Consider the following 24,802-nt stretch of genomic DNA (forward strand, 5'->3'; position numbering starts at 1 on the left):
TTTATTTTATATTGGTTGTAGTTGATTTGGTTTTTCATCAAGTCTTCTCAAGCTTCCCTGTCTGTCATTTCCTCTCCTGTTCAGTTGTCAGAAATTGACCACTTAGTGAGCTTGTCGCAGTCTTTTTCAGTTTGTTTCAGTATATACAACATCATTACATAAGTGGTTTGTTCAATTAGATTTGATCAAATAAGAGGATGGGCGTGAGATACACGAGAAGCTAAAATCTAGGGTTCCAGCAGCAGTTTTCACATTAAAACCATGACCATAACCACAGCTTCTCCCTACGGCAACTCAAAATCATTTATACTGGGAGAGGAAACGGAAACCCATCTGGCTGCTTAACCACAAGCAGAAGTTCATGACCTTTCTATGTTTTCAGAAGTGAAACAGTTGTTTATGAATTCAGAGAAGGCATGTCCGTATATAGACATCTAGCATGATGTCTTTGGTCTGACCTTCACAGTAACTTCATATGTAGATCATTTTAGAGGAACACCACCCCCCAGAAAAAATACAATTCGGTTAAAGCTTCCTGTTCATTGGATGTTTTGTTGATGTTTGACATCATGTAACCAGAACTGTATTAAATATGTCGTGGCTGCAGTGTTTTTGCATCACAGGTGGAGGTTTCACGTAAAGAGAAATCAGATGGCTGAACGTCTGAGCTGTTCTGGGTTTTATAGCTTTATGGCTGGTGACAGTAAATGTTTGAACGTCATGAAAGTCCAAAGTCTGAAACGACTTCATGCTTCTCCTTTTTTTCCCTTTCTGTTTCCGGTGAAGTAAATGGGATCAAAAAAGCAGAGTGTACAGTGTGTGTGTGTGTGTGTGTGTGTGTGTGTGTGTGTGTGTGTGTGTGTGGCGGGCTGGGGTGGAGGGGGGGGGGGGGGGGGGGGGGTTGCCTCAATGTAAAAGGAATAAAATGTGACATAGCTATATATATATATATATATATATATATATATATATATTGTATATTGCATATATATATATACATATCCAATAGCCAATTCAAGGTAAGAATGGGTAATAGAATACAACTTGGGCACATTAACACAGGGAAAATAGAGCGACAAACAACCACACACACACACACGCACACACGCACGCACGCACGCACGCACGCACGCGCACGCACGCACACACACACACACGTGGGTGTACTTCTAAGCCTTAGGTTGTTTTTTTTTAGCAGTCAGAGGGTAGTCTGCAAGTCGTTTTGCAAGAAGTGTCAAGCAATGATATACTGTATATTGTTCACTTATGTCAGAGGAGAGAGTAACCAGGGTTGAGAGAGAGGTATTCAAAAAACAGATGAAACTCTACAATGGACATTTTTATGTGGTGGCTAATTCAAAACAAGTGACCTTAAACTAAAATAAGTTATGATGTGCAATGAAAGTGAATGTTACATAACCCAATATTTGTGGCGGTAACAATGTAAAGATATGAAAAGTGGCATGTGGAACAATTAAATCCAGAATCAGTAGTTTCAAATGCTGTTATGATCAGATGGTGAACCCAGAAACCAACATTAGAACCAGGTTCATGTGATTGAGTAACACATGCTGCGAAGAACTGCACAGTTGACTGACTGATGATAAACTCTTCAGATTTAAACTTGAAAGAGAACAATAGGAAGGTGTTTGTTTTTCAGTGGCATGGAGGCAGAACATTTCCAACTGTAGGCCTCAGGCGATATGGAGCCGAACAGTTGTGTAATGATTTTGACATGCAAACTGCTACTGAACCCCTCCAGCAAAGTAACAAGTCGGACCGGCTCTGCTGCACAGATTTCAGCCTCCACCTCCGGACGACGAGCTTTTCTCTGCAGATCCAAGAGTCATCCCTCAAGTTGCACAGGGCTACACGCAAGGAATACATTTATTTTCATTATTTTTGAGGGGATTTTCAAACGGACAACAGCAAATGGACTGTATCGTCATCATCAACATTGGCTTCCAGGATTTTATTTTCCTCAAGGGCATGCTGAGTGATCCAGAAATGCGCACAGCAAAATTGCCTTTGGTTTCTGACACTGAGGCGGGACTCCTGGTTTAATGTTACACTTTAGAATAGTGTACATGAAGGAAACTATCTGAACATGAATGGATTTGTTTTCTCCTCCCTCTGTTCTGGACTTAAACTCTGGGGAAATGACACTGAGATGGACGAAGAGCAAACTGGTGATAATCCTGCTGGGACTGTTAAACGGTGAGGAAACTTTCACTGTACGTATCTGTGTGTGTGTGTGTGTGTGTGTGTGGGTGTGTGTGTGTGTGTGTGTGTGTGTGTGTGTGTGTGTGTGTGTGTGTGTGTGTGTGTGTGTGTGTGTGTGTGTGTGTGTGTGTGTGTGTGTGTGTGTGTGTGTGTGTGTGTGTGTGTGTGTGTTTGTGTGTTTAATAACACACACACAACAATAATAACATCACGTTGTGCTTTTTTAAAGTGAACAAATGGCTATAGAGCAGCAGTTAAAGGTATGGATTAATGAATGAAATGAAATATTCCAGGATTTGTCATCATTCAATATGACTATGATGTGGATGGGAAACAAAAAAAAAAAACAGACACAGGCAGAGCTATTTTTCCGTTTGCTCATTCCACCCCTCCTTTGGCAGGTCCGGTTTGTCGGTTGCAGGGACCAGAAACTGGTGGTCCAATGTTTCAAGACATCACATCAACTCGCTATTGTTATTCTTTTTAAAAGACAAAAAAACATAACAGAATAAATGTCCAACATAAAGGCCTGATACACACTTAATCATGATCAGCGTTAGAATTTATGGTTTTATCAGGAATGTGTTACCTGTGACACCACCACTTTTGACAATAACATGCATGTAATTGATTACTAATATGAAGTCAGTGACACAGTGACTGAGGTTTCTGAGTTCCTCACTCGTTACTTTTGTTTTATGTGAAAACAGCAGGAAGCTATCCGTCTGTGTCCACCTAGAGATGATTGGTAGTTTCAGCTTTTGCCAGTTGTTATGATAGTCACGCTTCATTAAACTCCTATTTACTGTAGGAGAAGTGCCTCATTCATCCTTCATCCTGATGGCAACATGAAATATGTCGAAATGAATGCAAGTAACGTCAACTTACGCCTGTCCTCACGAGCCGTAAATAAACCTAACTTTGATGAGACATGTCGGCTGCTCTCTGGAGGTGGGCAGTTTGTCCCTGAGGGATCTGTAATAATCTGGAGTATTGTGTGAATCACACTAACGATGCACAGGATTCATCTCACATCAAGTAGGCATAATTAAGAGAAGCTCGGACATTGGGCTGTTCTTTACATCATAATATGTCATCTTGAGCTCGTGTCAAAATCCATAAAATAGTCTGCGTTAATTCGAGGCTTTTCATTTTGAAAGATGTAGGACAAGTGTTTATGTAAAGTCTATAGTTGACTGGCCTCTTACACCCATTATGGTACATGATAGGTTATCTCATAACTTTTAATTTGTCATAATATTTGCTTGAGATTTTGGTTTTTAAAAAGGACTGGCTGGGAAAAGTCCAACTTTACTGCCGTTTCTTTGAAAGGTCATACCCTGAACACAGCTATGTGCACAACATAAAGACAAACAATGTAAATTGATGTAAGATATATTTTTTTATGTCAAGTAACTAGTAGTAACTACAATATTTAATGAAGCAACTTTAAGATTTCTGGTTTCAACAGATAGTTGGGGGCTTCCAGCGCCACTCAGAACATCCATGGACTCTGTCAACATGAGACACACACTGAGGTGGAGCCCACTGCAGGCCCCATGCAACACCACAGTCCTGTACTCCGTCCAGTATCAGGGGTGAGTGACAGAGTCGGGAAAAATGAACATTACAGTACAGCAATGCTGAACTTTTTTTTATTATATTTTTTGTATTTATCAACACCTTTCTGTCTATTTCCACAAAAACATATATAATGCCTCAAACACCCACTCGCAATTAAATGTCATGATTCCCCTACTGTCCACAAGATTCAGCCTGGATTCAGCAGAAATCAAAGATTATTGCAAGAAAATGACACAAAAGTATGTGGTAAAACAAATTTGTGCATGACTTTTCTCGTTAGTTTCAAGGATGAAAATTGTGTTTGAAAAAGACCATGAAACTGTGAAAATTTCATTGCAATTTGACAGAGTGAAATATGTTAAATATGTAGTGAAGTGAGGTTTACCTGAACAATTTAATTCACAGGACTTATGATTCAGAGAAACAAGCAACACACCCATTGCATTGTGATCAACAGGTGTGCCTGGGCTCAGTACAGTCATGACGTCACGCTCATACAACCGGTTGACACAGTTCTAATGACAGCTTTACGTATTTCCCAGGTACATTCTCAAAGCAGCCAGAGACGGCTAAATATTTGCATGTGCACAACTGAAAATACTTTTTCAGCCTTCAGTATTTCAGCCTTGATAGTTTACTATTCATTTATTGCCATTTCAACCAACAACGCCATCCAAGCTGATGACTCACTGACATTTTAACAAAGTAATCAATGTTGGATTGTAGAGATCAGAAACCCTCCAAATATATTGAGTCTCTGTGTCTTCGCTACGATGCTCGAACAGGATTTAAAGCCCATAATAAAACTGGGACTTTAAACATCCCACTTAGCAGAGCTTGCATTTAACAAATAAACAACAACCTTATAATCATTAAGATAATTTAACCTGTTTGAAAACACACAGTTTAGAAAGGTTCAATAATAAACAATGTTGTCAAACTAATGTTAACTGAAATGTGAAAAAAAAGAGAATAGAAAATACGTCATTAATCCTAGAGGCAAATTCTTTAAAGAGAATGAAATATAGAATTACAATTACATTACATTACATTACATTACATTACAGTCAATGGTGTAGCGTGTGCTTGAGTACAGCGGATGTGGTCGGAGCAATGTGCAAGTTGTCTTCGGTGTCATACTGCAAAACCACGAGCGTGCAATCATTTAAATTTTTTTAACAAAGCAAAAACAAATATTCTGAGAGTGGTTTGTGCACCCGTTTGAACTTATAAGATTAAAATTACAGCTGTATGATTTCAAAGTTTTACAGATTCAACAAATCATTCCTTTCTATCATTAGAGAGTTTGAGCTGTTGGTGGGAAACGGCAGCTGGGTGGATGCTGCAGACTGCCAGCAGATCCCTCACACTCACTGTGACCTGACCTTGGACCTGGGCTCTGACTCCGACTACAACCTTCAGGTCAGAGCGCAGTGTGACAAGCAGCTCTCGGCCTGGACCCAGCTGAGCCAGCCATTCAACAGGAGAGATAGTAAGACCTTTTGAATTGGGAATCATCAAGAGATTTATGGATATCTAATAAAGACTGTGAATAGAAGCTGGTGACTGATTACCAGATAAATAGATTCCAAAAGTATTGACGTGCTGATTTTTTTTTATCATTACGAAAATTTGGATTAAAGAGATTTATAATGTGTGACTCTTGTGCATAGCGGTCTTGACAGTGCCAGCGATGACGGTGACAACAGAAGGAAGCAACCTGCAGGTGGTGTTCCAAGAGCTTCCTCTCATCGCCACTGTCAATGTGATCGTGTGGAAGAAAGGTGCCGAGTTGCAGGTCCGCCCACATGCTTATGTCTCTATTTACTTTTCTTTCGACTCCACTCTTTATTTCATGATATCCACAGCGTTTCACCTCACCTGCATCTGTCTGATTCGCCCTTTCTTTTTTCGTCCTTTTTATAAATTTACTTCTTATGAAGTGAGTATTGATTAATGGATTCTTCATAATTATTTTTTTTCTAGTTTTCTTAGTTTAAGAAAACCGACTTGTTGGACCTTCCGCCTGATGGTCTCTGACTTCTCTGTGTTCAGTCTGCTGTATATTCGATGCCAGCAGAGCAGAAGGTGCTACCTGTCCCCGACCTGCAGGAGGGAGCGATCTACTGCGTCAGATCTCAGCTTGTCCTGGACTCAGAGCTCTACAGCAACAGCACCGAGCTCCAATGCGTACCCATCACAGGTTCATGTACACTTGTGTCTTCCTCAGTCATGACACACTACAGATAAACAACTTAGCATTTCTCTTCCCAGTGCACCTTCACAATGCACTGAGGTCTGGTGGTTTTGGCCTCGAGTCGTCCCTGATATCTGATCCAACTAACCAGTGAGCAGGTAGCAGCTCCAGAGTGTTTTAGGTCAGGTGAACTGACAACAAAGTTGCTTATAAAAGATTAAAAGGTTTTCAATGTGATTTAATATGGAACCAGATTAGGAGGCGGTGAAATCATTTCATCCTTTATTCCTACATTATCCAAATTAAGGTCACAGGGAGCTGGTGTCTCTACCAAGTAGTTAGAATGTAAAACCAGTACAGGTCACCAGGTAATCTCAGTGCCAACACAGGGCTAAAGACAGAAAAAAAAGTTCACTGCCACACCTAAAGGCAATTTGATGTCAGTGTCAACAACAAACATTCCACTTACCCCACACTCCCTAGTTTAAAAAAACAAAAAAAAACATTTCCAAGTCTTCATGCTCATACTGTTAAAATCTACGAGTAGCTAAAACAACAGCCATGCGCAATAACAGATGAATGTTTCATTGTTCACCTGCAGGTCCAGAGACTCCTGCCTGGAAGAAGCCCACCGCTGTGACTCTGACTGTCTTCATCACAGCTGGTGTCCTGTTTGCTTTGTTCTGGTCCACCGCTCATTGCAGTGCAGATGCCTGTCAAGGGTTTTTCCAGAAAGAGCCACTGCCACAGTCACTGGTCAGTGTCTTAAAAGAAATACATGAGATACAGTTGACAGAACAATTATCAACAATAAAACAACAATTTTATTTCAAGTTTAACTCACAGCTTCAAAAGTAGAAACATTGCTGTAAATGGATGTACAATAATCACAGCAGGCGTAAACACTGTGTATCAATTAAAAATAGTAACAATAATAACTGTTGTAATCATCTGTTTTGTATGCTTTTCTGCAGAAAATTGACTGGGACAGAAAAATTCCAGTGTGGCCTCAGGAAGAGGAGGCGCGTATGGAGGTGCTGAACATCGTCCAGAAGCCGAAAACATTGCCTCCAACTGTATTAACTGCACTTCTGGAAGACTGTCAGCCTGAATATCACATTACCTCAGATTTTGTGCACTAACTGTCTGTGCTCCAAAGTCAATTTGGACTTTGTGATACCTTTAGATCTTGTGGGAGCAGGTCAGAAGAGGTCACAGGAAGTATTTCCAGGATCACTTTGCACAATCTGACTGAGAGTTTTTGAGCCAGAAGAAGCAGGACAAGCGGCTCTCTGATGAGCTTTGTTTAGATGCTACTTAAAAACAGACTTAAAGAAAACATGGATCAGCATTTTTGTATCCAGGTGACAGCAAGCTGGATTGGAATCAAGAATTCATGAGAGTTCATGGCTTCCATTTGTCAAGAGCTAAAGAGGAAGTTGGTTGCCATTATTACAAACCCATAAAAATCCACAGAAGCTTCAAATGATGTTTACTTCCTCTTTTGTGCTGACAATGTGTGCTGTTATAAATGTTTCTGTAGCAGAGTGAGGAGAGGTGTTTACAAGTGCTACAATGTTTGATGATGATGATGATTATGATGATGATAATGATGATGATGATGATGATGGTGGTGACGAAGAAGAAGAAGAAGAAGAAGAAGAAGAAGAAGAAGAAGAAGAAGAAGAAGAAGAAGAAGAAGAAGAAGAAGAAGAAGAAGAAGAAGAAGAAGAAGAAGAAGAAGAAGAAGAAGAATGTTTGTACAATTAGACAAAGGTGTCTTCTTTATTTTGAATGCTGTCTTTATGGTCGGACACAGCTCTGTAAGATATGAAGTAGTTCACAATGACCTTAATCTGTCCATCATTTTACTGAAATATTCTGAGCACGTTGATGCGTTGTGTGTACAGTTGTCTTGCTTTTTGGATTAAATCATTTAATGCCGACAAGAAAAGCTGTGGTTGACTCGTGCTTACTGACAGTGCTGGTTGCGGTGCGTGCTGCCATGTGCAGTGCACAGTGCAAGTACATAAGCAAGCTTTAACATTTTCTAGTGTAAGAAAATGAAAAACAGCTTATCAACTTTCCCGTTGTGCGTCTAATATAACCGCTTTATGTCAGTTTGGGTTGTAGGAAGCAAGAGTGATCACTGAAGGTCTCGAGCCTAACACACGTCTTTAGCCTGAGGCAGGAAACCATAAGTACCGGGTAAAGAGCCACATGAGGAGCGCAGACAAACTACACAGTGGACAGCCTAAAAGACAGAATCAGTACCTTGTATGCCTCCACTTCAACCCCCTTAATTTCTAGTATTGCTCACGCTCCCTAAGATAAGCAAACAATATTTTTTTATGAAAGATGTTACGATGCTGGATGTCTGTTAATAAAGTCATCATTCTTTTTACGCCAACAGTTTGAGATAAGTTGATATTAATGATGTTTGCTGTATATTAGTCGACATCTGTTAACATGTTAACAATATTTACGAAATTATTCCACTTACTTAAAATCTTAACCCTCCCCTACAGGCACCATGCCCACATTTTTTTTATAAATGCTTGTTTCCCCGACAACTAAAAGGTGAAGCAAGGATGTGTAGTACTCCCTACAAATCCAAAATCAACTTCGAAACAGTGAAGTGTTTATAATCTGAATTTGTTTTTTAAACTCCTGGTTGATGAAAACCGTCACTACAGTCGATGCTGTGGCGCCATTTAGTGGCTAAAGTTTGAACTGTCTCACAAAGAAGAGAGTCAAGCAACAATTTGGGCTTTATTAATGAGTTTAGTCAAGAGCATTTTTATGTCATGAACAGACAGAATATAAAGGAACACATAGCTTCCATATCATAAGTAGAAAAAAGAGAAAGAAAGTAGTTCGGAACTGTTAAAACATTTTAAAGTCAGTGTTAGCAAAGAAATGAATATTTAAACAATGAATAAGGCATGATTATTATCATTATTATCATATTTGTTTACGTTTTTCGAGTTAGTTTACACATGAAAAAATGACATAAGCATAGATTGAGACACATATTTTCATTACATCTCTTGTTAATTAGTTTCCAAGTTACTTACAGAACAGAAAGTTACACACTAATATACTACACTAGAAGTGAAAATTACACCAGGTATGTTGGTTTCATTTCAAAACACAAACAATCTGCCAGAACCGTGACTTCACCTTCCCTCATCATCTCACTGTGAGGTTCAGGTTTAATGTGACGCCACGTCAACAGACTGCTGATGCTGCAGGAACTTCTCCCCTTTTGCAATTTTGGTCATGAACTCTGCTTTTTCCTTCATGGACTTTAGAGCCTCAATTCGTTTTTTCCATCCAGGTTTGCCTTCACTTTTCTCTCCCTCAATCAGCATGTCAATGTACTCTGGAGTGGACAGAGGGTTGGGCTTCAGTGCGATCTCTTTCAGCCTGTTCAGACACTCGGCAGACTTGGACATCAAATTCACCACCTCAGCCTGCGTCTCTTTGTAGCTCGCCTTGAGACGATCAATGATTCCCTGAACGTTTAACTTCTCTCCTTCAGCTTTCTGGTACTTCTTTTGCAGCTCATCAATGGTTCGTTTTTCTTGAACCTCCACGTATGACCATCTGTACTTTTGGTTGAAGTGTACATTCCAGTAGCACTTGCCTGGACACTGTTCGCAGTATCCATTTGATCCCATTGCCCAGCAGCCATGTTTAGCCCCGTCATCAGGTATGCCACATGGGTAATGGCAGGTGACATGGCACTGCTGACAGTTGGTGATGAAGTGCCCAGTGGAGGAGATATCCTCCTGTTGGGGCTTCTTCACAGTAACATAGAACTCAAAGTCCTTGTTTCTACTGATTTCTGCCTCGTGCTCTTTGAGTATTGCCCGTGTCTCTCCGATCTCCTCCAGCTTTGCTAGCCCCAGTTTAACCTGAGTCTGCAGAGTTTCGATTGAAACTTCAAGCTGCTGCCGTTCTCTGAGCACCTCCTTGGTCAGTTTCAAGCTTTTGGTGTTTATGACATTCAGAGCATTAAAGAATCTCTTCATGCTTTTCGCCCCCATGTCCCAGAACATCTGGTCAAAACCGCCATCGTCACCACCGTCATCGTCCTCATCATCGTCACCTGTGTTGTTGGCCACTGAGGACTTGTTGTGTGCATAGAGAGCTGAATTGTTGAATTTGAAGTGAATTGGCAGTCCGTCTTTTTTTGTTTTGGGACACGGGACACCTGAAGCATTGATTGCTTCCAGAACTGGTGGACGCTGACCATCTGCGAATGTCACCAGGATCCTGATGTTTTCTGCCACATCTTTGCCAAAGATTGACAGCACTGAATCAAACACATATTTCTGTGTCGCTGTCAGTCGTGCCAAGGAGGCCTGAGCTACAAAACACACAGCATCAATTTCGGTGACACCAAAATCAGAGGAGAAGAGATTACGCAGCTGCTCGACAATCTCCCTGTCTCTCTCTATGCCTCGGGTATCCCCAAACCCTGGAGTGTCCACAATGGTCAGGGAGAAGGGGATTGTAAAGTCCTCCTCGTGGTTGATTTTGTACACAGTGACCTCAGAGGTCTGGCTGTGAGCTTGTGATTTCAAGGCGTCTTCGTCAACTAACTTGAATCGAAATGCGTCCTCAAATTGAACACCAAGAATGTAATTGATCATCCCATTGATGAGAGTTGACTTTCCAGCACCAGTTGCTCCGAGGACCATGACAGTGCGATTGTGTTTGCGCGAAGGTTTTCCATAACTGAAATGCTGGCAACCATCTACATCAACTTCGTTCTTATTCAGAGGAATCACGTAAACAGGGAGAGGCCCAGAGTTTGATTTCAGCAGCCTACTTTTGTCTTTGACCGCATCACAAAGCCGCTTAGGGCTTTGGTCTCCCGAAAAGAAACTCTTTACTGCCTTCATTCTTTCTTTAAAACAGTCAGAAAAACTAAGTAAAGATTACAGAAGTTTGCTTCCACCGCCGAAGTAAAGATGTGTTTCTGAGTCTAAATCTGGAAAAAGAAAAAAATGAGAAAAATTACTGCCACAAATACACTCAGCTCTGGAGAAAACTAATACAGATCACAGGTTTTAATGATAAAACTAACGGAGTGAGATCAGATACCTTGAGAATGTAATTCTGGTTTTACATTTTCTGTCTCCTGTGACTTTGTTTTCAAAATTGTGGAGACATCGCCTCTGTCTGATGTGTTCAATGTTTGATAGTATAGCCTCTTATGTCTGTTCTGAGACGGAGGGAGAGAACCTGACTGCCCAGAGATCACTACAACTGCAATAATACAGTCACAGAGAAAGAAAAATCATCTATTTATTCACTAAAGACTGGGACTGCCTTACCTTTCCTGGAATGCCAAGCGGAGACAGGAACTGCTCCAGATACTGAAGAAAGCCGAAAGTCCTGCAAAAGAAGTAAAAATGCAGTTTTACTTTCCGGAGATGAAGCAATTATAATGTTACGGTTATAACTGTTTTCATATGATGTCACAAAACAGCAGTTTGCTATTTTCTATTCTCAGGGGTATGTTAAGTACACAAGATACAAGGGATGCGGGGGGGGGGGGGGGGGGGGGGGGGCAGAAGCGGTCTTTATTTCTATAGTGTGGTGTTGCTGCCATCTAGTGGTTTTAATGGCAAATGGACGCGACAGAAATGGAGTTGAAATACAACAAACCTCTGATGACAGTTGTCTGGTTCAGATTCAGAAAGTGTGGAGACTTCAATGCTGCTCGCGACTCATATCAATACCTTCAAAATGCAAAGAGGACAAAGTGTTATAGCTCCGTGAAGTCGTTAAATGAATACATTTAAAATAAGATTAGGAATGATAACAATTGTAAATAAATTGTTTATTTCTTTTTACGGGTCTCTATTTAATGCATTGTCTTTTATTTTTTCCCCCTATGTGTTTAATTTGGAAACTTTTTATTTAATAAACAAAACTGTTGCATGTTTAAATGCAACACTTTCCAACTCTTTATTCAACATTTTGTTTTGTGTTCTACCAACATTTCTTATCACTGTATTTTTATTGAGTTTTCTCAGTTGTATTTTACCATCAGAATCACTATTTAAAAATATAAGATGAATAAAAAAGTCTTAACCTGACTTAAAGGGGACATATCATGCTAAATCCACTTTTTTAGCCCTTAAATGCATTTTGTTGTATATTTAGAGTGTTTAGAAGTACAGAAAAGTTCAAAGTAGTCTCTTCAGGTGCTCCGTTGATATCTTTATATTCTGTTTTGGTCATATTTTGCGATCGGTTTCGATTTTTCTATTCTCTATTACGTTTTTTGAACAATGACGTCACAGTATTCTCAGCGGAACTGCCAAATTAGGACATCGACATTTCGAGCAATCCGCCATTTTTGTTTCTCGCTGCGATTTTGTAGTCCAACCGAAGTTACGAGAGGATAAGTCGAAATGTTCGGTTGTTGGATGTAGTAACCCACAAGCTTCGTTACACCGTCTCCCAGCATCAGAACCCTTTCGAAGTGCCTGGTTGAGTTTTATTTTTCACAGAAATGTACCCACATCTGTGGGTAAGGTCATTTTTGTGTGCGCGAATCACTTTAAGGACGACTGCTTCAACAACCTCCGCCAGTATAAAGAAGGATTTGCCGAAAGACTTCGTCTGATTGAGCGGTCAGATCCTTCTATCTATGGAGACGACGAACAGAGCACTTCGGTAAGCTGTATATAACGCTAAAAAGTGTGATGATAAGACGTCCCTGTCATTGTTTTGTTAGCATTAGCAGTTGCACCGTCTTCATATGTTAGCGCTGTGTGCTCGTTTTAGATTATAATGTAACTTCTGTGTTAAATAGTCGTTGTAATACAGGCAGTATTGTAGTAGTGGGCATGGATGGAGAAGTTAGTGTAAATATAGTAACACACCATTGCGTTACATCCATATGAAGACGTTGTTCTGTAGGTGCATCATCGTCATTTTCATCTCACTCCGCCGGGTCCGACTCTGGCTCCAACATGTATGGCTGGATGGACAAATCTTCCGTTGTTGACATTTTGTAAATAATGTGTGAATATAAAGTTTCTGCGCCGCTAGATAATTGTATCTGTTCTATCAAACTACAAAGATGGCCGAACAGGGTGGCGTTGAACCCAGTGTCACCTCTGCAACCTGGAGAGGAGGCGGGGTATGAAGTGTCTCATTTGCATTTGAAGAGACCGCCCCAAAACGAGTTGCTCTCAGAAGCACATCAGAAAAGGGGTAGAAAAGGGGCCTGTGGAGCTATAATAATGAGGAATTCAGACCCAAGCATTGCAGTTCCGCGTTGTATAGACCACAACTGTATGATTTATATGTAAAAAGGAAGGATTTAAAAGCATGATATGTCTCCTTTAATTTGAGCGAGAGAGAGAGAGAGAGAGAGAGAGAGATTGCAGCTTTCAATATAAATCAAGAATGATGTATGATGATATTGTAATAAAAACAAGTTTTACAAAGTTGCAATGTGTAAAAGTACGTTTTCAATTGCAGTACAGCATAACTGACATGAAACCAATGACCAAAGTTCCTGCAACGTAATTTATTTTCTTAAATTATTTTTAAAATCTTATAACACTTTTCACAAATAGTCTGAAAGAGCATCAAAAGCTCAAAATCTAAAATCACACATGGAGAACAATGAAGATGATAACATTTATTTCTTTTTTTAAACGAGGGGAAATAGTCCAGTAACTTACCTCTCAGTCTGTCTCAGATCAGGATGGAAGAGAGAGCCGTGCTGCAGTCGTTTCTGTGCTTCCCTTTTTATAATGGACTGACACAAATAGGCGTTACCAGTAGGAGTGTCTTTGTCCCCCACATCACGACCACCAGCCACTCCCCTGCGTGCTGAGTTCAACAGGGTCATTGTTCAGAACGTTCTATCTGTACACCAAGGCGTTTCATTCTATTTTATTCATATTCTATTGGAAATGAGTTATCACATTATGCATGTAGGCTACTGTTCTGGCACATGCACAGAGCAGCAGTCTGAGTACAACGGACATTCTTGTAATATTTTTCATTTGTATTAACCACTTACAAAAAAATTTAAGTTTATTTCCACTTTAAAGGCTGCCACATTTGGAAGGAACATGCATTTGTGAAATGAGCAGCAGGGTTCAGTAGGTGAGTCTTGGTCATGAAAAATGTGCAAGAATCGGGCTTCACAAAGAAGCAGTTTTACAACAAATAAACAATATGCCTAACTCTAATCTCGTATTTTCCATACTAGTTGAGATGTGTTGACCTGCTGCAGCCTCTCTGCTTCAGGACAGAACGTGTCCAAATGTAACACTTTTTTAAAAAATCCACAATATTAAGTTACTGATGTGTTATTGTCAAAAGTCACGCATTTTCAATAACCTATTTTTCAACTGATGATAGCACAACACATGGTCAGGGGTCCTGTGGTGCTCAAAGGGGGACATACAGTCAACAGTCTGCGGGTGGTCGTAATGTTATGGCGCATCCATACGCGTTTACATGAAGTCAGGCCATTTCCGAGAAATTCCTGTCTAAAGGAAAAGGAAAGTAAACTTGTGCGCCACCTCCCCTGATCACGTAGACAGACCCAAAGTGCTCTTTTCCTCCCTACAACGACTCCATTTCCAAGAAATCAGCCGTTTTCTCTCTCCGCCCAGCCTTCTGCCATGAATAACCATGAGGGGGTTGGACCTTCTCACAGGGTTTATAACGTCTGAAAACTGCAACACCCACCAGAGGGTCGCAGACGTTTCTAGAGTAAGTACTAAATGATTTGTTCTTGATGTTACAAACTTGGCTGTATTTCTATGCTGCTGCTTCTGCTCATTTAACCATTTAACAACCACATATTATGACAGCAAAGCTTTTGTGAGTAACCCAGCATCCTAGATTTCACCTTTGGATGTACTAATGTTAAATTGGGAGGGAAGTTAAATATGAAGTATTTTAAATGAGGCTGTTTAGGGGAAATATTAGTATTATTGTTGTAAGGATAAGTTTATCACAGGTGTTCTGTCTCTTCAAAAGATTGCAAAAGTGACTCTAAATAAATGATTCCCTGGTGTTTAATGATCATATGTATTTCAGTCTTGATGTATATTCAATTAAATAGGTAAATGTATAAAGAAATGCATGCCCTCGTATAACCGAGCAGCTCTATTGAAAACCTTGATAAGAATTAGGCTACTAGTTCACTCAAATGAAAACAAACAAACATGCCCGTCCATTACGTTTAATCAATCAACATCCATGCATTTTCCAGCACTGATGTCGGTAACACGTTACTAAGTATCGCGTTACTAAGTATCGCGTTACGTTAATATGACCACTTTTTTCAGTAAGATTAAAGTTACTTCTTCAAGTCACTGTGCATTACAACTGCAGCGTCCCGCAGAACGGGGCGCCTTTAACCACGTGCGCGCGCGCACACACACACACACACACACACACACACACACACACACACACACACACACACACACACACACACACACACACACACACACACACACTGATAAAGAGCCTGACTCAGTTTGACTCGGTCTGTTTGACAGCAGCAGCAGAAGCAGCAGAAGCAGCAGAAGCAGCAGCAGCAGCAGCAGCAGCAGCAGCAGAAGCAGCAGCAGCAGCAGAAGCAGCAGCAGCAGCAGCACAAGGTGAGGAGCTTCACTCAATGGCATGACAAATCAATAAATGTATAAATAATAAACAGATTGATCATTTGAAGTTGTTTCTCCCACTATCTCTTACACACATGTCCACATCAATAACACGTCTTCATGATTTTGTGCTGTGAGTATAATACAGTTTTTGTAACTAACCATAGTGTGTCGGCCCACAGTCCACTGCTGCTTTCAAACATGTGTCTGTCTGTGTCTCAGTGAAAGGGGTTGTGTATAAGTTATAGTTATCTATTTATAACATGGAAAAAGTGTATATGTGAGTGAGTATGTCTAAAAACTCTCTAACAGTGTGCTCAAGTAACACAAAAGAACATGAACCAACAGAACTTGAGTAAAAAGACACATTGGCGGGATCCTGAGGAACTGGTAACACTGTTTGTACAATGTCTTTGCCCAATAAAAGTTTTTCATCCTGATTACCAGTAATTTATGAGTGAAAAGAACAATGTTCCAACAATGTTTGATGTCACATAAATCAGACATCTAAAGTATGTTCACAGATATGAATTAACACACAGTACTGTTTGTATTTCAGGGATCGACAGATGGATCCTGAAGCCAGCAGAACGATAGAGATGGCAGCCCTCGGCCGGCCTTTTAGCCTTGGTATGCTGTACGACTGCCGCCAAGACTTACTGGTCCCAGGTAAGAGTGTCACACGAATATGCAGAACTGAAGTGTTTGAAACAAACTACAGCTTTGACTCTGGAATATTGAATTCATGAACTGTAAACTGAACGTGACAATGATGAACAACATGTCTTCATCCATCAATTACAATTTGACTTACTTTTCATTTGATGTCAGTACAATTGCTTTGTATTCACTGTGTTTTTCTCAAGCATTATGTTGCCACACATAACTACATAACTACAGTGCCACATTGTGCTTTTATGCCTCTGGCTCCCTCTGGTGGACATACACGTGAACTTGACTCCAGCATCCACTTTGTATTCTCAGCATTGCACAGGGAAAAAACAAAAAATGTTCAACCCATCAATGATCTTGGTTCCGAATTGATACAGATCTAGCAAATAAAAGTCGGCAACATTTTTGTCATTCTGTAAATTAAAAAAATATCTCCACACATTACATTTGCTCCTCCTTCCCGGATGAGCTGCTCTTCACATGTCAAGTTACCATACATGGTCACTTTTTCTGATTTATTTAAAAACTGTTAACAGTTGATAACAATGACAGAACACGTCACCATTATGATCAAACTTTTATTTATTTTTTTTTGCCGTTCAATGATCCCACGCTGTGATCAGGCTGACAGAGGAAAGCTTTTTGAAGACATCCAGTGAGAATTTTCTATTTAAAGACTTTCTGTAAGCAACACATTGTGAAATATAAACATATATATTTCATTAAAATGTTGATGAAGTCTTTTACTTGAGACACTGCAGCAATGACCATATGTGGGGAATCCCTCTGGTTACCCCCTTTATTATTGTTATCATTCTTATTCTTATTCTTGTTCTTATTGCACAAATTGGAACCCTTGCAATAGGAGCTGAGAATCTCTGCAATTCTCTTGTGAATAAATGGCTCATGATCAAGCAAAAACAAAGATTTATAACAGAATGACACAGAATATAAAAAAGATTTCTTACCCACTTGGAATCCTTTCCACACATTTCCCAGTTATTTATCATGTGCTTACAAAGAGCCAATTTTTTAAAATGAGTTTGAAATTAGTAATTTGAATCATACTGAGAAACACAAAAAAGGGGGTTTCACTCTTCTCAACATTCACAAGCTGAGACTACAACCAAGTGCAGACTGAAGCTGTGACAAATACACAATTAAAAGAATCAGTAAGGTAAAACTAACCTGTCATATAAGCTTATTTATATTTTGGGTTGATTGGTGGCTTTTAACTGGATGAAGGTGTGAACAGTAACTCTGGCCAGAAAACTGTTATAAAATAACTCCTCGATTCCCATTACAACTAACATTTTAATACCGTAATTGTATCTTGCTGTAGATTGGGTTGTATTGACTTCAGTCCCCTGCAACCACAGTTTGGATAATTAATGTGCATATGGAAAATCGATGAATGGATCGTTTGCATAGATCAGGGGTGTCAAACTCAGATCCTCGTGGGCCACAGCCCTGCACGTTTTCAATGTCTCCCTCCCCTGAATGTCCTGATGGTTCATCACCACATTCAGCACAAAGCCAGATAACGAGCTGCTCATTGCAATCAGCTGTGTTGAAGCTGGGAGACATGCAAAACGTGCAGGGCTGCGGCCCTCGAGGCCTGGAGTTCGACACGTGTGGCATAGATTATGAAATTTCATTTATTACATTTTTCACAGTTTCTAGTATTGGATAGAATGTATGATAATTGAATAATTCCCAGTTGTACTATCTATCAATAAAAGTTGCACCATCTCCTCTTATTTTGACAGGAATGACCCTATGGGACCGCGATGACCTTGAGAAAGATACAAGAGATAGACCGAAACCTAACAGTGACTTTGAGATAGTTGCATCTGAATCAATCGAAGATAAATCATCAGCCCTGAATGTTGAAGCATCTCTTAAGGCGAGTTTCTTGTCTGGACTGATACAGGTCGAGGGATCAGCCAAATATCTAAATGATCAACGGACATCCAGCAGCCAGGCCAGAGTAACACTGAAGTACAAAACAACAACAAAGTTCCAGGAGCTGTCAATGAATCACCTTGGAAGAGGCAATGTGAAGCATCCATATGTTTTTGACAAAGGCATAGCAACACATGTAGTCACAGGTATACTCTATGGGGCTCAAGCCTTCTTTCTGTTTGACCGTGAGATCTCTCAAAATGAAAATCATCAAGATATTCAGGGAAACCTGAAGGTGGTGATCAAGAAAATCCCCCTCCTTGCTATTGAGGGTGAAGGGTCCCTGAAAATGGAAGACAAGGACAAAGTGAACACTGACAAATTTTCCTGCAAATTCCACGGAGACTTTTGTCTTCAGCACACTCCAACGTCCTTTCAGGATGCGATTGAAGTCTACCGAAGCCTGCCAAAATTACTGGGAGCCAATGGAGAAAATGCTGTTCCAGTGAAGGTCTGGCTCTTGCCCCTGACGAGTTTAGATTCCACCGCCGCTAAACTTGTGCGTCAGATAAGCATAAGGTTGGTTCAGGAAGCGCAGAGTGTCCTGGAGGACTTCGGTGAGCTCGAAATGAGGTGCAACGACGCAATGAAAACTGCCCCTGCACAGCAGTTCCCTCAGATCTGCAAAAACCTGAAAAGTTTCAAAGAGATGTGCTCAGAGTTCAAACTTGATTTTCAACGAACCTTAGCAAAGAAGCTTCCATTAATCAGAGGAGGAGGAGAAGAGGAGTCTGATCTTGCGGCAATCCTGAAGAAGAGACATTCGTCTCCATTCAACAGCAAAAACCTGACGGAGTGGATGGATTGCAAAGAGAAAGAGATACGCATCTTGAAATCTTTCACCAATATGATGAAAAACACCAAGGTGATCCCATCTCAAAGTGGTTTGCATGAAGAAGTCTTCAGCGTGGAACATGCGCTATGCTTTGTTTTCACCTCTCTGGGAGGTGCTGAGCCGTACCTCTCAGCTCTGTCAAACTATCTGAAAGGAGCAAGCAAACCTGAGGATCAAAATCCACACACTCATGACATAGAGAGGGACCAGTGGTACCTTTCAAACAAAGTGGCTGATCAAATGAGGACGAAAGCAAAGCTCTTCAGTGACTTTGCTGACGCCAACAGAGAGAACGAGAACATAAAGTTCCTGACAGTGGGCATATCAAATGACACGCACAAGGGTTCCAGCATTTACCTTTATAAAGGCGGCTTCCCTGCTAGTGAAGACTTTGAGCCTCCTTCAAAGCCTGAAGCTGTGACAGCAGCTGACATAAGCCACAACAGCGTGACACTGAAGATCTCTCCTCCCAGATTCGGAGCAGAAAACGTCACGTCCTACGCTGTTGAATACTGCGTCAGCGGAGAGGAAGAGTGGGAACAAAAGACCGAGTCAAAAGCTGACGAAGTCACAGTGAGAGATCTGAGACCGAACACGGAGTATGCGTTCAGGTGCAGAGCGGCGACCTCAGTGGGTGTTGGACCCGCCAACATGGTCAGTGAATCCGTTAAAACGTTACCTTGCAGTCCTCCTGGAGAACTTCAAGTGGAATCCAACTCACGTGAGATATCTGCCAAGTGGGAGAAACCAGCGGAGCTTGGACAAGACGTTGTGATACTGAGCTACATCGTGGAGTACGCAAAGAAATCCAAAGGCGAAGAAGTGAAAGATCTCCAGTGGAAACAGATGATGGCGACAGGTGAAAAGGCAGTGATTTCAGAGCTTCAGACGGAGACGGAATACGCAGTCAAGGTCACATGTGACTGCGGTGTTGATGGGAGAAGCAGAGAAAGCGCCACTGTTAACGTTTGCACAACGAAGCGCGAGTTTGCACGTCTTGCTGAATACCTGAAACATATTGGCAAGATGACAAAGTCAAGCTCGCCTCCAGTTTACAAACTACCTCTGGAAGAAGAGGATTTGGATATAGATGGCTGCAGGTGGTTTAACTTCGGCAGAGAGAGCATGAGGCAGAATCGGACAATCATGCTTCTTGGGGCGACCGGATCAGGGAAGTCAACTCTCATCAATGGAATGATAAACTTCATTGTTGGAGTGGAGTGGAAGGACACTTTCAGATTTGAGATAGTTACAGAAGATCAGTCCAAATCACAAGCTCACAGCCAGACCTCTGAGGTCACTGTGTACAAGATCAACCACCAAGATGGATTTAAAGTCCCCTTCTCCCTGACCATTGTGGACACTCCAGGGTTTGGAGACACGAGAGGTGTGGCAAGAGACAAGGAGATCACAGAACAGATCCGAAAGCTTTTCACATCTGTTAATGGAGTCAGTGAGATTGATGCATTGTGTTTTGTGACCCAGGCCGCTCTCGCACGGTTAACCGCCACGCAGAAGTACGTGTTCGACTCGGTGCTCTCCATTTTTGGCAAAGACGTGGCAGAAAACATTGAGATGCTGGTGACTTTCGCTGATGGCAAGCAGCCACCAGTGCTTGAGGCAATAAATGTCTCTGGTGTCCCATGTCCTAAGAATGAGCTCGGACTCCCAGTTCACTTCAAGTTCAATAACTCAGCTCTGTTCGCAAGCAACTGCCACACAGACAATGACGACGATTCAGAAGATGAAGAAAACACCTTTGATGAGATGTTCTGGAAAATGGGGGCCAAAAGTATGGAGAAGTTCTTCACTGCTTTGGATAAAATGAACACCAAAAGCTTGCTCATGACTAAGGAGGTCTTGAAAGAAAGGAAGCAGCTGGAAACGGTCATTGAAGGTCTGCAGCCACAAGTTAAAGCTGGACTGGCGCAGCTTGAAAAAATCAAGTCGACAAAAGAGAAGATCAAAGAGCACGAAACGGTCATGACCTCAAATGAAAACTTTCAGATTGAAGTCGATATCATTAAGCCGGTCAAGAAGCAGCTGACAGACCCAGGGGTGTATATCACCAACTGCCAGAGGTGTTCAATAACGTGCCACTATCCGTGTGGAATCAAAAATGATCATGAAAAACGTGGCTGCGCATCAATGGATAACAATGGGATGTGCACTGTGTGCCCTGGAAAATGCGTCTGGAATGTGCATTTCAACCAGACGTACAAGTGGGAGTACGTCCCAATGAAAGAGAAGCAGACTCTGCAAGAACTGAAGAGCAAATACGAAAGGGCTACGGAGGAGAAGATAACCGTTCAGCAAGTGATTGAAAGGCAGGAGGAGGAGATTCTTCAACTCCAGGACCTGATTGTGAGCATGATGGACCAGTCAGCCTGCTGTATAAGCCGCCTGCAGGAGATCGCCCTGAGGCCCAACCCTCTCTCCACTCCAGAGTATATCGACATGATGATCGATGGAGAAAAAGCAGAGGCCAAACCCGGCTACAAGGCTCGGATTCATTCCCTAGAAGGAATGAGGGAGAGGGCAAAACTCATCGCCAAAGTGTCTCAACGAGACAAACTTTCGAAATCAGATGATGAATTGCTGCAGGAAAGGCAGAAAAAGAAAGAAAAGAAAGGCATGTTGAAGAAATTTGTGAATTTCTTTGGTTTTGACTGAAGAGTCAGATCAAGCTGTGCCGGCCTGCATAGATGATTGCAGCACTCCGACGTGATATCAGTCAAATCAGTTAACGTAACAGGAATCATACCAACGTTCTAACAAAAGGAATTCTGTCTGAGATTAACAAAATATCTATTTTCTATTCTGTTGCATTTTTATTAACATCAAACTTACTTTTTTTCTGTCAGAAACCTCATTTGTTTGTCAAATAACTAAGCATGTTTATACATAATCCAATGACCATATATGGATATTATGTCAAGAGCAGTGCGATCTTAATGCGTTTTCTTCAACATCTATTGTTGTTTATCATGTGGAGTCTCGTTATGTGAATCAAAGCCACTCAGATTATTCAAATCATCAGTTGTTTTGTTTTTGTTTTGATATGACAAACAAACTTTAGATAATTAGTGAGATTCTGCTGGAACATATAATCAGTTAGGCTACTGATCATTTCTCACTGTTAATTTGTATGGTTGATGCTAATATGAAGGTTAAAGCTGAGATATATCGTGTTAAGTATAGTTAAGCAGTCTCTGTCTGATGTGTTCGTGTGTGGAAATTTTACTCTGTTGTGCTGAACTATATGTAATAAATATAATCAATAAGTTCTGATGTTTTTATTCTGTTTTAAGTGGTTTACTTTTACATTCTCGACATATAAAACAGTTAATGCATTTATAATGCACACCATCCTTAGTTATGAATATAATAAAGATCAAAACTATAATCTTCCATTGTTGGTAAATTTATTAATTCCACTGGTACTTTTTCTATTGAGTACAGTTATTTACCTCAAACAGTCTTAACATTTAAGATGTTGCCCTGCCATCAAATTTCATATTAATCACAACTCAATAAACAAATTGAGAATAAATCTAACATACATTAAACGTACAGAAGTCTTAAGTCTAAAATTTCAACCCTGTGAGGTTTTTTTTTTAAGGGGGATAAATTGTCAGAAAGTGAAAATAATAACACCATAATGTAGCATTTAACAAATCTGCAGGAAGTGTGTACAATTGCTCAAAGTTATTTATATTTATTGACTTATAACTCGTGTCTTAAAGGGGTATGTTTCTCTAAGAGGTTACAAAATGTAAATTAAACATTTACTATTCAGTGCAACTGTGTCTCATTTGTTATTTGCAACAAAAGCTTAAAGAAAAAAGGTTCCACCTTGTATTGAAAACATTTTAAGGACCATTTAAATTGTGAAACACTGAATTAAAGCTGCAGCAACATAAATTCATGTAAATTAATCGTTTTACTATTAAAAAAAAAAAAAGCAAGATGAGGGATCGCAGGAGGTCTTTATTAATTTTTAGAGCGACAGAAAGCACAGCGAGTCAAAATCTAAACTGCCTCAAGGTCAGAACCAACAGTCACTCTCTACAGACGTGGATCAATAATAAAAAAAACATTTAAACAGCTCTGCAGCACAATGTCTCTGAACAAATGGTTTTGAGGGGTTTGGTCACAAGTGTTTATGCTCATGGATAGAGCATTAAAAAGAAATAATATATATAAATATGCTATGATCAAAAATTGTAGAAAAAAAAGGACCTGCTTCACAAACTGTGAAAACAAGAGACTTTAAATAAAAACTACTTTTTTCCAACACTTAAACATGCCATCAACTTAAAAAAAAAAACCATGCCTGCTTGAATGAGATCAGTAAAATCTCACTACGACACATTATTCATTCCGTTTGAAGCTCCAGATGTGGCTCAACTGTAAAAGCATCTAGAAATGCCCCTTATCTAACATGTTTGTGGTTTCTTCTAATTTGAACCAAAGTGATAGTTTTCTCTTTGGACCCCGCCTCCTCCGTGACACAGATGCTCTCTTTTCTCTCATCTTTTGTCTCATGAGATAATTCCCAGCAGAGGACTGATGTTTTCATGTTACCAGACTCAACAACCCCAAACAGCCACTCAGCTAAACTTCAGTTAAAATACGAGCTTTGATGCAGAGCTGGTCGAAAATACTATCAAGGTTTCTTTATGAATTCACACAAGCTTTAGTGACGTTTTTTCCTTGGATGCATTTCAAACAAAACACAATTTTTAAAACACTTCTCTTGAAATGTTTTCCTTTTTCTTTGGGGGGGGGGGGGGGTCTTTGACATGCATTACAACAAACAGTATCGTACGTGAAGCACGTATATATAAGCCGTATGAAATACATGTGATATACACAAAGAGGTTCATGTCTTTCATTGTTTTACACTGGACTACTTCAACCTCAACAGCAGGAATACTGTAACAAGATGATTCAACTTCTGACATCTCTCTCCAGCTGCCACATCAACAGTTTGAGTGTCACCAAAAAAAAACAACAACAAGAAAAAGTTCCAAAAACATACAAATAAAACACAGAGCTGAGGTTCTTACTTTTTCGACCGCAACAATATACCTTTAGCTTCATAACGCTGACAACAGTTGTCTGTTAGACTGCCATGGAAAATATTAGCAAGTAGTTCAATGGTCCCAAAAGCAACTAGTGGCGAATATGTAAAAGTTAACGAAACGCAACAATGGAAGGTTGTTTGTGTCTGTGACCAGTAACACATATTATCAAACAGTTGATGAAAAGCCACCACACATTTGCAATTTAAATACATAAAAAAAAAAAAAAAAAAAAAAAAGAAGCATCAAGTATTACAGTGCAACACAAACACTCAGCTGGTTTAGCTGAAAATGAATTCTAGGCTATGTCAAGCATTTCCCATTATAAGCATGTATTATTATTATTATTATTATTATTATCATTATTATTATCATTTTATGTCTAAAGAAAAGCTGCCAAAGAAAAAATACTGTTTTTCCTTCAGTACCAATCACAGGTTCATGTACACTTGTGTCTTCCTCAGTCATGACACACTACAGATAAACAACTTAGCATTTCTCTTCCCAGTGCACCTTCACAATGCACTGAGGTCTGGCGGTTTTGGCCTCGAGTCGTCCCTGATATCTGATCCAA

The 24,802-nt window shown here is 40.3% G+C and overlaps 3 protein-coding genes across 11 annotated transcripts; 2 read left to right on the plus strand and 1 right to left on the minus strand.

The window, feature by feature from the left end:
* Window positions 1-1,614: 1,614 nt before the first annotated feature.
* crfb16 (cytokine receptor family member B16) lies at window positions 1,615-7,951 on the plus strand. 5 transcript variants are annotated; one of them, XM_080479330.1, is made up of 7 exons: window positions 1,615-2,217; window positions 3,695-3,821; window positions 5,109-5,299; window positions 5,481-5,605; window positions 5,863-6,010; window positions 6,606-6,760; window positions 6,979-7,951. In XM_080479330.1, the coding sequence occupies exons 1-7, from the start codon at window positions 2,112-2,114 to the stop codon at window positions 7,144-7,146; spliced, it is 1,020 nt and encodes a 339-aa protein (XP_080335456.1). In that variant the 5' UTR covers window positions 1,615-2,111; the 3' UTR covers window positions 7,147-7,951. The 5 variants fall into 5 exon arrangements, with proteins under 5 accessions (XP_080335456.1, XP_080335458.1, XP_080335457.1 ...); XM_080479332.1 differs by having other exon boundaries at window positions 1,791-2,217; window positions 5,481-5,591; XM_080479331.1 differs by having other exon boundaries at window positions 1,834-2,217; window positions 2,625-3,821.
* Window positions 7,952-8,763: 812 nt separating this feature from the next.
* On the minus strand, window positions 8,764-13,797 carry LOC308118025 (uncharacterized protein). Of its 3 annotated transcripts, none has more exons than XM_080477220.1 (5): window positions 13,723-13,767; window positions 12,913-13,010; window positions 11,687-11,760; window positions 11,353-11,413; window positions 8,764-11,006 (listed from the first exon to the last, which is right to left on the minus strand). In XM_080477220.1, exon 5 carries the CDS (start codon window positions 10,915-10,917, stop codon window positions 9,220-9,222), a length of 1,698 nt encoding a protein of 565 aa, XP_080333346.1. In that variant the 5' UTR covers window positions 10,918-11,006; window positions 11,353-11,413; window positions 11,687-11,760; window positions 12,913-13,010; window positions 13,723-13,767; the 3' UTR covers window positions 8,764-9,219. The 3 variants fall into 3 exon arrangements, with proteins under 3 accessions (XP_080333346.1, XP_080333344.1, XP_080333345.1); XM_080477218.1 differs by having other exon boundaries at window positions 12,913-13,375; window positions 13,723-13,765; XM_080477219.1 differs by lacking the exon at window positions 12,913-13,010 and having other exon boundaries at window positions 13,723-13,797.
* A 953-nt stretch (window positions 13,798-14,750) lies between these two features.
* LOC308107508 (uncharacterized protein) lies at window positions 14,751-22,423 on the plus strand. Of its 3 annotated transcripts, none has more exons than XM_080459871.1 (4): window positions 14,751-14,767; window positions 15,565-15,666; window positions 16,229-16,338; window positions 18,111-22,423. In XM_080459871.1, exons 3-4 carry the CDS (start codon window positions 16,239-16,241, stop codon window positions 21,812-21,814), a joined length of 3,804 nt encoding a protein of 1,267 aa, XP_080315997.1. In that variant the 5' UTR covers window positions 14,751-14,767; window positions 15,565-15,666; window positions 16,229-16,238; the 3' UTR covers window positions 21,815-22,423. The 3 variants fall into 3 exon arrangements, with proteins under 3 accessions (XP_080315997.1, XP_080315998.1, XP_080315999.1); XM_080459872.1 differs by having other exon boundaries at window positions 15,568-15,666; XM_080459873.1 differs by lacking the exon at window positions 15,565-15,666 and having other exon boundaries at window positions 14,761-14,767.
* Window positions 22,424-24,802: the final 2,379 nt, after the last annotated feature.

This window comes from Lipophrys pholis (assembly GCF_963383615.2).
Source record: "Lipophrys pholis genome assembly, chromosome: 1".
Lineage (NCBI taxonomy): Eukaryota > Metazoa > Chordata > Actinopteri > Blenniiformes > Blenniidae > Lipophrys > Lipophrys pholis.

Coding starts and splice junctions, on each gene's coding strand:
- LOC308118025 (XM_080477219.1), bottom strand. CDS start 10,917: ATGAAGGCAGTAAAGAGTTTCTTTTCGGGAGACCAAAGCCCTAAGCGG.
- LOC308107508 (XM_080459871.1), top strand. CDS start 16,239: ATGGATCCTGAAGCCAGCAGAACGATAGAGATGGCAGCCCTCGGCCGG. Junction 16,339..18,110: donor CCAAGACTTACTGGTCCCAG/GTAAGAGTGTCA, acceptor TTATTTTGACAG/GAATGACCCTATGGGACCGC.
- crfb16 (XM_080479330.1), top strand. CDS start 2,112: ATGGATTTGTTTTCTCCTCCCTCTGTTCTGGACTTAAACTCTGGGGAA. Junction 2,218..3,694: donor CCTGCTGGGACTGTTAAACG/GTGAGGAAACTT, acceptor TGGTTTCAACAG/ATAGTTGGGGGCTTCCAGCG. Junction 6,011..6,605: donor CCAATGCGTACCCATCACAG/GTTCATGTACAC, acceptor GTTCACCTGCAG/GTCCAGAGACTCCTGCCTGG.